Source organism: Orbicella faveolata, unplaced genomic scaffold (genome assembly GCF_042242905.1).
Source record: "Orbicella faveolata isolate gen_17 unplaced genomic scaffold, um_ofav_v1 contig_34, whole genome shotgun sequence".
In the NCBI taxonomy this organism is placed as follows: Eukaryota; Metazoa; Cnidaria; class Anthozoa; order Scleractinia; family Merulinidae; genus Orbicella; species Orbicella faveolata.
Window position 1 is genome coordinate 21,643,707 of NW_028301563.1, and position 13,074 is coordinate 21,656,780.

Sequence of the window (13,074 nt, forward strand, 5' to 3'; positions counted from 1 at the left end):
GTGAGTGAGTGAGTGAGTGAGTGAGTGAGTGAGTGAGAGAGAGAGAGAGAGAGAGAGAGAGAGAGAGATGTATGTATGTCACACCAATCAGATTGGATCTACTATAAACAGCCAATCAAATTTCTTGTTGTGAAGGTAAATAGTATGTGAGGAGATTTGATCCTGATACAGTTCAGAACGGCCATATTTATTCTTCTATAAAAAGAGGAGGAATTATTCATGTATTGGGCTTATTTCGACATCTTCTGAGGCGAGGATTTTGTGGGCGGCTTTGATAAACATTTGCAATTGGATAATCAGTCAAAGAAACATAGTGTTTGGCATATAACTACAAGCATTCAATGAAGGGTGAGCTTTTCCCATTAGATAAAGTTTTCAATTAAATGAGTCTTAGCTGCTCTGCTACAGGGTTTTCACTTTTTCACATTAATAGCCAGCACGAATTGCAGTAGGAGAAAAAGGAAATTGTTTTCGTTCATGATAACTTTAGCGAGGTATATGAAGTCTTGGGCATTTTATTGTATTAAACACAAGGACTTTGGTCATTGAAAATAAAGACTGACGTGTATGTTGCCGGTTTGTGATTTTTAGTCCGGTTTGGAGTGGAGTGTGACAGTTACATACATACATTGGGTTGTTTTAGAGTGCATAATGTTCAGTGTAATGGTGGCTAGTAATGAACGAGATGAGTCTTGAGTTTTGAAGCAGTTCATGAGTTAGTAGTATGCAAATGGCACAAGATATTTTTATTTTTAGTAGCAAAGGGTAACTTGATACTTTTGTTTTTCACAAAGAGTAAATTCAATTAGTGCTGACAAATAGTCACCTCTTGTTCCCACGAGATGTTTGCTATTTTTAGTTACAAATGGTAACTCGACACTTTCGTTTTTCACAAGGGAGTAAATTCAATTAGAGCTGACAAATCGTCACCACTTGTTCCCATGAAATGTTTGAACAAACAGATATTGCTATTTTTAGTTACAAATGGTAACTTAACATTTCTTTTTGAGTTATTTTTTTGGTAAAAAATTACCTCTTAGTCGGCGCGTCGGGTATGTTATGGATGGGTCAAGGGATGAGTGAGTGAGTGAGTGAGTGAGTGAGAGATGTATGTATGTCACACCAGTCAGATTGGATCTACAACAGCCAGTCAAATTTCTTGTTGCAAAGGTAAATGGTATGTGAGAAGATTTGATCCTGACACAATTTAGAACGGCCATATTTATTCTTTTATAAAAGAGGAGGAAGTATTCATATATTGGGCTTGCTTCGACATTTTCTGTGGGTTAGGCTGAGGATTTTAGTTACGAACGAGATGAGCCTTGAGGTTTGAAACAGTTCGTGAGTTCGTAGTATGAAAATGCAACGAGATATTTTTATTTTTAGCTACAAAGGTAATTTGATACTTTCGTTTTTCACAAGGAGTAAATTCAATTAGAGGTCACGAATCGTTGCTTCTAGTTCTTAGGACATGTTTTAGAGGAGACGAGACTATTTGGATTTAAAACAGTTCTAACGTTTACAATAGTAAGTGCAGGTGACGATTGTTTTGTTCTTGTTGCATGAAGATATAACGAGATATTTTTATTTTTTAGTTACAAAGGGTAATTTGACACTCTTGTCTTTCACAAGGGAGTAAATTCAATTAGAGTTGACGAATCGTCACCACTTGTTCCCACGAGATGTTTGCTATCTTTAGCTATAAATGGTAACTTAACACTTTTGTTTTTTATATGGGAGTAAATACAATTAGAGCGAACAGTTCCGTTTTTCTTGTGCTTATGCTTATGCTTATGTCGAGCGCGTCACTAGTGAAAACTGCATAAGACAAATAAGTGGGTTCGTTCTTCTTATGTTTCCGCTTATGCTTATGTTTATGTCGCGGCTGTTTTCACTTGTGCTTATGCTCATGCTTGTGCTTGTGCTTGTGCTTATGTTCTAGTGAAAACCAGCCTTATCAAAGAACGAATCAAAGAAAAAAATAAGATGGTATCTAGAGTCTCTGGAGACGTGTCATTACTGTAGTTTGTTCAGTCAAACATCTTATGGCTTACTATTTAGCTATCTTACCATTACCGATGTAACATCGTATGTACATCATAAATTCCCAGTTTCTTTCTTGCTGTACACCGCAACCAAAATAACTTGTCGAATTAACCAAATCATTACTGTAAACAGCTCCAGGAATGCTCCTATCTCCGAGACTTCACAAGAAAAAAATAACTCTTGCACGCCTTGCGTGCCTATGTTTTTAGCTGGTTTGCGCTTTGTCTTCGGAAAAAAAAAGAAAGAAACATTAGGACAACGGTGACTTCAAAACAATAATGCAGGGCCGCAAAACGAAATGGATGAACATGGGCCTTAAAGAAAGATGAGCCTATAACTTGACAGTTACAGTAAAGGTAACATAACCCCACGGCTAGCATTAGACCTAAAAGCAAACCCTAACCCTTGGCCTAGGTTTAGCATTTAGTGTTAGGGTTACCGTTTTAGCGCTAGGGTTTAGGGCTAGGGCTAGGGCTTAGGGTTAGAGTCTCTAAACACTTTGTGCTAGGGTTAGTTCTATTTTTGGTGCTAGCCTAGGGAAAATAATAAAACAAGAAAACGCTTCATTTCATAAACACAGCATGATCGTGAATCTAAATAAAGTCAACAACCAATGTCTATTAGCGGTGGTTACCTATCTTCTGAGAGTGAAACGTTTTGCAATCAGTGAAAACATGAAACTCGTTTAGAACAAAAAAGAGTTCGGTTTGCATTCTTTCAAAAAAAAAAAGTGAAAATCACTAGCGAAATGCGACATTTCATAGGTGCTAACGTTTTGAAATGCAATGTGCTATAACAGCGATGCTTGCCATTACTTTGACTGCGTGACGAGCAACAAATAGCTTATAAAACATATTTCGTGAAATGTTGCCACAAGGATTAACGCTTGACATTCGAAGAAAGACGATTTCTCCGAATTACAGTACTTGAACGGCTGAGTCAATCTAAAATTTCTCCGTCTGCGATAATTAAATACCACGTATATTTGTGAAAACACTGAACTGAATCTAAGCGGGAAAACCGAAAACAAACGGAAAATATATAGCAAAAGGAATGGCATATTTAAAGAACAAAGACTTGTCTCTTTCTCTCGCCATCTTCTAACCTCACAAACGAATCATTCCATTGGGATTCCATGATAATAAAGGCAAGCGATCGAAAGCCGCTAGTCCATAATATGATTGGCGTTTGTTTGCCCCAGTTCCCGAAAGGTCAACTGTCACACTGTAACACAACAATGGTCAACAATCGCGACTTTGGATCAATCATTTCTCTTAGATGAAAACATTGGCCATTTATTCCTGGAAAGAATCGGGGCTTAGGGCTATTTTTGTCTAAATGAAGTAACATTACTTTTCTCAGTGAAAAAATATCTTTTCCGTCGATTCTGTTTCAATTAATATTCCGTTGGCTAAGCGAAATGTAAGTTTGTGACGTTTTCCATTGCCGACTGAGATCGACTGACAAAACCTATCGAGAGGCATTAAAGATTATTATGGGATATCCCTGAGCAACTTCAACACGGCAAGGCCTACGGGCTGACTAAACAGATTTTTTAAGAGTCTAAAAGCACTTCTTTATTTCCAAACATTCTGCACAGCAACATTTGGCAAATGGGCGACTTCTCGCCATCGACTCGTCTTTTTGCATGAGAAGTGCTTTCAAACTCCTCGCCTGGCTTCAGTGTGCCTTCGATCGCTTAGCGATCTTGGAACAGGAACACATCTCGCTTGAGATATGCTAGTGACTTACGGGTTTCCGGACTTAATGAAGTCCTTTCACCACCAGGCGGGCGCAAATATGTGTCAAATAAGCGGACTTCAAGCAACAGGTGAGGTTTCAAGTTGTCTGATAGAAAGCTTGACGTTGTCTTGCGCGCCAAAATAATGCAATTGCAAGCTTATGTCACAACGTAGTTGAAGAAATTCATTTCCAGATCCCGTCTTTGAGCGAGTAAACTTTCCACTTTGTTTTGTACATCAGGCGAAACAAACAAGGAATACAAACACAGGACAATGTTTTCCTATTATGTTGGAGACCACATGCAAAGATTTGGGCGCTTTTGAACAAAAAAATCATCTTTCACCCAAAGAAGTCACTTACGTCAGTCTTGCACCAAGCCATTCAATTGATGAATTAATCAAAATTATATAATAACATTATTAATTAATATAGAATAACCGATTGACCCTCGCATAAAATGTCTTGCATTGTTTCTAGGACATTTATCCTATTTACAGATGCCAAAGATAAAAGGGTTACATGTAATTTTTTGTAATACCGTTGTCAAAAGTCCACAAACAAAAACAAATTTGCACAATTTTTACTTAACCCATTGACGACTGTACTGGCTGTAACCGGCCGTAAAAAATCACATGAGGACAATTGCCTTTGCTACCCTCCCAGAAGACTTTTTGGTTCTGCTTTTGTTCTATTGTTGTTAAGGACAAATAAACCAAGGAGAATAGACTTTCTGAGCATATTTTTAGGGGACTTTAGGGGGTAATGATGGCGCGTTGCAGGCGAAATCTGCAAACTTCAAAGGTCTTGTTTTCATTCCTGAAACGGAGAAATTACTTCTTTGGGACTTAAAATGGAAAGGAAAAGCACAAATCGATGTTTACGTGTTCTCAGAGGGGGAGATCAAGATGTACAGAGATCTCAAATCTTTATGGTGAAGAATTTTTTCCTTCCTTCAACCACTGTGAAAACATGACGATCAGTGCACTTTCAAGTGCTTTTTGAATACAGATCGCGGATCTAAAGCAGCTTCCTGGAATTTAGAAAACAAAAAGGGTAATGTATATTATTACTTCGAAGTCAACTTTTGGAACAATTGGTGAAGCCATGGGCATTAAAATGACTTCAAAAGTAGTCGGAAAAAACTTGAGCTTTCGCTTTAGTTTGGTAAGAATAAGTACTCGAGGGCTTGTCCGCTCTTGAAGTAAACGTTCGCCCAAAAATATCGCTCCCCTGAAAATATCGTCCCGATTAGCAGCCCCTGGGTCTCCAAGGAGGAGACAAAACAAATCTTGTGTTGTTTGCCTACGAGAGCCTAATAACAGAGAAGACCAGTTGTGACAATTCAAACGTCTCACAATGGTGGTTATAACAGGAGCTAGTCACTTGAATGAATCAAAGGAGACCTATGGCCAAACTCATGGATTAAGTAATCTAGAGATGAAACATGTTGGTGAACTTGGAGTTATTGGCGTATTATAAAAGGCTGTTAAAACAAGCCAGGTCCGTATCACGCAAGGTCGCACTCATCTCACAAAGCGTGGACTTTTTTCAATGGCTCTTGTTGCACACATATTACAAACACATACGTCCAGAATAGCTAGGGTGGCAAAATTGCAGCTGAACATGGAGTGATGGGGTTCTTGGGTCACAGAGGACACTCCTGCCAAAAAATCATAGAACACTCTCTCTCCCTCCCTCCCCCCCCCCCCCCCCCTCCCCCGATTGATGTTGGTCTGCCAGCCGGGAAAATTCGCATCTATTCAAGTCGTACAAGCTTACAAACCTTTTTCATTGCATTTCACTCAAGGCTATAGGTAAGGTTTCTTATGAGACAGCACTTCTTTTCCAATGTGGAGCTGCTCGTCTATATATAATGCATGTAAAATACATCAAAACAAAGTAGTCTCTTTTGCAAGCATTTTCAGTGTTGATCCAAAAAATCTGTCAACCTGTAAATGTGTTCCAACAAGCTCGTAGGGAGTTTCTTGCGACTGCCAAATGTTTCAAGTCAATTTTATACCTTCTCTTGTCTCTACCTTTTGGAGAAGAAATGTACCCGACTGAAAACTGCCGTTTGGTTCTTTGCTCTATGTGCAAAACGATCTTTCCTTTCGCGTTCTGTCAAGACGATCGATGAATCGCCATGTTGAATATCGAAATCTTCCACTAATTTCTTCTCGGATGTTCCGTCTCCACTTTGTAATAAATTACGGAAAGAGTTCAAGACGTCTTTGGACACCACATCGCCTGAATAAATGTTCATGGCGAAAGAACGCGCGTGGCCTTCTGCGCCCGCAATACGTATGTTATGGGAAACCGTTGGGAAAACATGGCGGCGAAGCTTCGCACTGATCGTAGCTGTGAAACGTTGTGGTAGATTTATAATAACAGGAAAATCGGTTTTATACTTCAAAAGCAGCGGAAAGGTAAAAGGTGAGTGACCAATTGGCGGGCGGCTTTGAATCTTATTTTAATCGATTTGGCTGAAAATCAAAGTTTGTGTAATTGTCGTGGCTTGAAATAGTTAATCGCTCGCTGGCAACCAGCTGTAAAATTCTGGTCGCCAGTGCAAAATTTTTAGTCGCATTGGCGACCAGGAAAGCGCAATTTCGGACCCTGCTAACGTTGAGCGCTTTTCCTTGTGGTAGAACCCTAATAAGTCGTACGCATGCATTCTAGCATCGTTAGCACAATACAAGAATGCTACTATGACTGGAATTACGCCTAACTTGGTTCAAGAAATATCATCTGTTGTTTTCAAACTATACTAGTGCATTTATTTCATCCTTTAATTGTCTCTATCAAAGAGACCAAAATTGTCATACCCGCAGCCAAAACTCTCCTTAGTAAATGGCGTTAAAATTTGTCAAATTGTACAAAAAAAACCAGGAAACTGCTCAAATATTGCTGCAGTCTCTGTGGGTACTCGTTCGCCGATGAAGGATGTAATCTCGGTCAAGTAGCGCTGTTTACTTTCAACACCTCCCGTTGAAACACTTGTCAGTTGTATTAATCGATATCAGTGTGTATTTTAAATTTAAGTGGTTTTATTGTTAATGCCGTTGGAGGCAACAGAGCGTGCAGTTCTGTGACAATTTGATAATTAGATTAGTTCTTGTTTATCGGTCAAAAGAAAATTTGCGTTTTAAATAGGGCAAATGGTTCCTCTTCCATTTCTTCATCCTACGTTCAATTTTCTTCCATTTATCTCCAGCTGTGAAAAGAATGCAAGCACATCTTCAAGTTACAAACGTTTTCATGAAGAGTACAACTGGCACGTTCGCTACGTAAATGTATTATAATTTAATATAAAATGGGCAAAAATCAACGCAAAACACTACAGTAAAATTCAAGAGCTGTCTTGACAAGCGGTAATTAGTTGTAGGTTTTTCTTGGCCTGTGAATGAATATACACACATCAAACACACACACACTGCTAAGATTGTCTCATCAAAATCCCTAGCCGACTAACAAGGTCAATACAAACTGATACAGGAATTGTGTTATGAGTACTGCGTCAGGGCTATTCATTACACTCTGCACAATCTGAGATTGTCTCACTAGTTTATCTTTTCAATCAGGAAGCAAAAGTGTAAACAAAAGTCAGGGTGGAAATCGTTTAACCTTATCAAAATCACTAGTATTTGGGAATTTCTTTCCAAGTTTATGTGCATTTCATGTCCCACTCAGAGTTCAAATCATTGCACTAAAATAAACAAGACTTAACTCAATGTCGGTTGAACGTGGACAACTCAACATTAAAAACTTAAGTAACGGTCCATATAAGAAGGATAGCACCATTGGCTAGGAATGCAAAAAGGTACTAACTGTTGCGCAACTTTGCTGTATTGTTGTATCATACTTCTGATTGGCTCAATTAACAAACTCTACTAAAACTTCAGGTAGCTGAGTGTATATATATTTATCCGTAATTGATCAACTATCATCTTTCAACAAAACCTCTTCTGAGTCTAAATACCACAGTAATCCTATGAGGGGAACATTGGAAAATTGGAAGCTTCTATTGTCTTTGTTTACGACTGTTGTGATTGGTTGAATGTTTTAACACAGGAAACTATCTTTCAAAATAGAGTTTAAATGCATCATATCATAAACCTGCTTTCCATCGGTTGACACATTCTTCGTATGAAAACACAAGCGCTTCAATGTGGGGAAAGTGTATTGCCGCAGAACAATAGAAAATGCTACAGTTCTTATCTAGATCATTACTTAAGGGTTATAAACTCCAAAGCTGTGAACGAAGATCCTGCTTGATTGAACATTGGATCTCACAGGAGATCTAACCAGCCAAACCCTAAAAGTAAAACGATAAAAAGTCAAAGACTACTGCAAGGCTGACATGCGTCCCAAGAAACACATGTTCCGACAGGACTCGGGTTTAGATGTTACTAAATTATAAAAATGAAATTACATTATTATTGCCCCCACAGGGTTTTGGCCCAGAGGCCAAAACCTGAGAAGGCACCCTAATATTCCCCACGTGTATACATACAAGGAATTTCAAAAAAAGTAAGAAATGTGTTGGAAATATGCGAAGCGTTCTCGATTTGATGAAACTAGGCGCGCACGGTGGTCTTGGGTCATGTGGGGCAAGGAACGCGTGCTCACAAAACGGCTGGAAATCGAGCCAAGGTGGTGTCGGGTACATGAAATTCTTGATTTCAAGGTTCTTGCAACCACGAGTTCGCGTTTCGCCATCTTCTAGCAGCATTTCGAGGCTCTTGTAACCACAAGTTCATGTTTCGTTATCTTCGAGTAGCTTTTCAAGGTCAAAAGTACACTCCAATTACAATATGGCCTGCATGACGATTTTAGCGCAATCAAATAATTTGCTTTGAAATGGCAGAGATTCTCATTTAGGACAAATTGAAAACAATTTCAAAAATCCTGAAGATGGATTTCTGCTTTCAAGATACGTTTGCTCGTATATCAAGACAAATGGTTTGTTTCAGCATCAAATTGGAACAGAGTAGTTTGACTTAATTTTTTGTTTCGCTATAATTTTTTAACCTTTTTTCCCCTATAAAGTTCTATAGAGTGAAATTTTTGTAAAAGAAATATTAGTTTCCATGAAGGTAACCTATTTTTTTCCAGAAAGTACTTTTTGCGTCCTTTCTAACGAGATATGATAAACTGCTCTGCTGTAAATGTTCTCGTGAGAGTACTATGTAAAGAATATCATGTGATAGAATAAGTTAAACAGAATGTGTTGGTTTAGTTAACTTAATTGATTGTTTGGATCATATTCATGGTAAGATGCCTAAGTTACTAGAACAGTATGAGTGATATAGTTTACCAAAAAAAAAATAATAATAATAACATTTTACTTCATACACAAATGTTCAGTAGTATTGTTTTCAGTCAGCATAAATAAAAGAAAGCAGGTCACTTTCCAGCAAACAAATGCTCATCTCCTGGCCATTTTTAATGCGTGGACGATTCAAACGCTCATGAAATTCAGCCTTCAAGTTCCCATAGTACTAATTCGAGCATTCCAAGTCGACTCCACTTCAATTTAGCGAAAGACCTAATACTAGGGTACCTAAAAGATAGTAATGCTTCATATTCTGTTGATAGTGACATACAGTCAAGCTCATGCCGTAAGCAACTATCTCAGAAATTGAAAAGTGGTCGCTCCCTTGAGCTCCCTCAAGCGACCGCATGGTAAAACAATAGAGGGTCGTCACTTATGATAACTTCAGAAACTCATTAAAAAATGTATGATATTGATACTGCTAAACTTATACGTTCAACTTTTTAGACCAAGATAACCATTAACGCAGTGTGCAGTTTCATTTAAGTATTTGTATGCAAGGCTCGAAATTGCGACCAATACTACAATCGCATTTGCGACTTAACTTTACTTATTTGCGCTTAGAAAAATGAGAGTAGTCGCGACTAAGTTTTGCCTTGACTGACACAAATTAAAAGGGCTAGCAGTAATCTCAAAGGAAAAAGAACATTACTTGTGGATGAAAGACAATTTATTCGAATAGATATAATAAAAGAAACCCACGATTCTTTGATCGCCAACTGTATCGCCTTGTATGATTATCATAAGGCACTCTAAAGTAAACGACTCTCTCGAGAAAACTTCAAAGTGGCTACCCCTGTTCGAAATCGCCCTATAATGCATTGCAAACCCTTGAGCATTGAGGACGTCATGTATGTCAATGGATTGTGTATCTTCTATTTGATTTTGCGACTAAAACTCTACATGTAGCGACTATTTTTTACCACTTAGTCGCAAAATGGCAACTTAAGGATTTTGTTAATTTCGAGCCCTGGTATGTAAAAGACTGAGTATTCACTTGCAAGAGCTTAGAAACAAAGGAAAAGTTCGCTTGGATGATGCCAAAAGTGGTCGCGGTTGCTTAGGTGAGCGGTTGTTATGAGAGCTTTTCATTACAAAATTTAAGTTACAGTTCAAACGGGATTTCACAAAGGTGGTCGTAACTAGAGCTGGTTGGTAGCAAGGAGAGCTTCAACTGTATTTTACGAAGTGATTCATCTACCTGCCCGTTCAAATCGTGGTGAACCTGTCCTTGCATGAACTTCCCGCATGATGACGCATCTATGGCGAGGTGTGACAAGGGATCGTGACAAAAAAATCGCATAGTGATCTGAACTATGTTTAGACATAAAACGATACAAATCAACCTCCCCTTAACCAGATCGTGGAAATCAAAAGATGTGGAAATTGTAGGAGTAGAAATCTAACTTATATATTGTGTACTGGTACGCATTAAATGTCTCTAGAATGTCGACTGTGTTGAGGACACGTCTTTGCGATGTGTGAAAATGCTAAAGCTTAAATTCATGTTTGGATGAAAAGATCGCAGCACATGAAGTTAGCGTGTTCTACAGTTTTCATTTGTTTTAATTATTCTACAAGCTTTAGTAATGATGATCATTTCTCTTAAATATTTGACCAAGGAGGCGAGACTGCTAAGAAATGACATCCTAAGTTTAAAATAAAGATGTTACAATTATTGGTCAAGATTTACAAACTTTCGCATACTGCATTAAGAATAAAAGCAAGAGTTGTGAAAGTCAAGCACAATCTCCTTCGTGTCGTTTTTCAGGTAAATAAGAGCAATGCACTCTGGTAAAAAGTGGCGCAGTGTACTCTGGTTAAATGAAATGCATTCTGGTAAAAAGTGATGAATTCGAGGATTTGCACCCCCTTCTATAATATTCATCTTATATCCTGATTATGTTTCTGCTCGCTCGCTCCGCAGCAATAGACCACATTCGATATATCAATATTCTAACATGGCTCTGAGGCTTTGGGGTCAAAATTGTAAATTTTCTAAGTTTGTTTTGTCCCTCAATTCCCAAAAGAGACTTGGATACAAAGAAAACAACACCAAATATAGAAGTTTGTCCTGAAAGCCTCGGAGCCATGTGAGAATTTTGATATATCGAACGTGGCCTATTAATGGTCGTGTAAAGATGCATACTTTGCAATAGTCATTGGACCGAGTAGAGTACAATTCAGGGAGTAATCGCGTGAGTAATTTCAGAATCGGACGAGCGCGAAGCGCGAGGGCGATTCGAAAATACGAGCGCGATTACTCCCTGAATTGTACGACACGAGGTCCAATTACTAGTTAATCGTATCTATAACAAATTTGGAATTAAAAGTTTCTTTTGAGCGAAAACGTCTGTAGCGCTTTTAATAAGGTTTGAAAACTGTAGGAAACATTGCGAAGGAAGCCAGTAAAGCACGCGTAATTGGCGTGAAAATCACGTTGTGTCCAATTATAGGTATCATATTACAAAAAGTTAAAGTTGAATATCTGTTATTGGACACCCACGTTATCGCGCGCCGAGTACGTGACAAATAGGCGCGCGGAGAACCAATCACGATCGAGAATTTTGGGTGGGCGAGCGAGCGACACATTTGCATATCGGAGTCCCCGTAACAAACACGTTTCTACGCTTCGCGTATCCACGAGTTTAAAATGTGGTCGCATGGAGAACGTCAGGTGTATTACGTACCTTAGATGTTACGAAAAGATACAGCAAGTGGATTCTCGGCTTCTTATTTACAAAAGACTTGGATTTATTGTGGTTTATTTGCTCTTCATTTTAGGAATTTTGTCCATGGCCAATGCTGGCCCGAACACAAATGGATCACAGTTCTTTATTTGCACCGGCAAAACTGACCATCTGGACGGAAAGCATGTAGTGTTTGGATCAGTAGTGGAGGGGTATGATGATGTTGTTAAGAAAATGGAGGGTGTTGGCTCTGGCTCGGGCAAGACCAGTAAGCCTGTGGTGATTGCAGATTGTGGACAGCTGTAGAAGAACATTGAGTGCCCTTCTTACACTAGACTGTAGAATGGACAAAGGAAATAGGAAATAAAATTTCAATCTGTGTGATTTGATTATTAGTCTTGTATGCTTCTTTTGTTCGCTGTTATGTTTACACTAGACTGTTCTCAAGTGAATATAGTTTTTTGGAAAATATGTAGTTAGAACGTTTTACAAATCATTCAGAAACGCGTCTACCCGTTAAGCTGCTTAAACTCGAACCTTTCCTGACTACCCTACGGCAGCTACTTCGACAACTGTTTAAACAAAATTGGCGGATGCTTTTTGCGTGAACGCTCATGTTGTTGACGTCATCTATACGTTTCTTTTCCAATAGATCATTAGTAAGGATCACTCAAAATGCGTCAGTAAATTGACTTTTAAGAGGCTGTCTCTGTAAGAACCGACCACTGATTTTACTTCGAAAATTCGATTTTTCTCATAAGCTGGGATTTCGAAGCCCTTACCTAGTCAATCACTAAAATGAGTTTGATTTCATTAAAAATTCCAATTGAAGTTTTCTAGGATTGATTGAAGTTCGGTCCGCTCGACACAAGTTTCATGCCCGCCGGAACCGGAAAAATAGCACATATTGCCGGCGCTCTAAAAAAAATAATATTCGCTCAAAAGTCCCAATTCTTTTTTTCAACTATAGATATATCATAGCAGTTTGTTTAGCCATGTTGCAATTATAATCCAGTGTTGTTCCTTCAACGGTTAAAAGAAGATTTCTACCCGTTAAATCGAGTTTTGAACCAAACGCGAAAATAGCTCTACTTTGAAGGCACGTTTTAAAAATGTGGCACCTGTTTGAAACTCCTGAACTACATGAATAGAAAGTATAAATGGCCCTTAATTTAAAACAATAAAATTTGTCTGCCCACTAGGTTTTCAAAACTAGCGACCGTTTAAAGTTTAGGAAATTTTGAAAATATTCCAGTGAGT

General features: G+C 38.5%; 1 protein-coding gene across 1 annotated transcript in view; it reads left to right on the top strand.

Moving 5' to 3' along the window:
- LOC110044094 (peptidyl-prolyl cis-trans isomerase-like) overlaps positions 1–12,203 on the top strand; it is a 38,205-nt gene extending 26,002 nt beyond the window's left edge. The window contains exon 5 of the mRNA XM_089270498.1: positions 11,909–12,203. Coding sequence (XP_089126624.1) covers positions 11,909–12,120 — 212 coding nt within the window. The 3' untranslated portion in view covers positions 12,121–12,203. The remainder of the gene's footprint in view (positions 1–11,908) is intronic.
- The last annotated feature ends 871 nt before the right edge of the window (positions 12,204–13,074 follow it).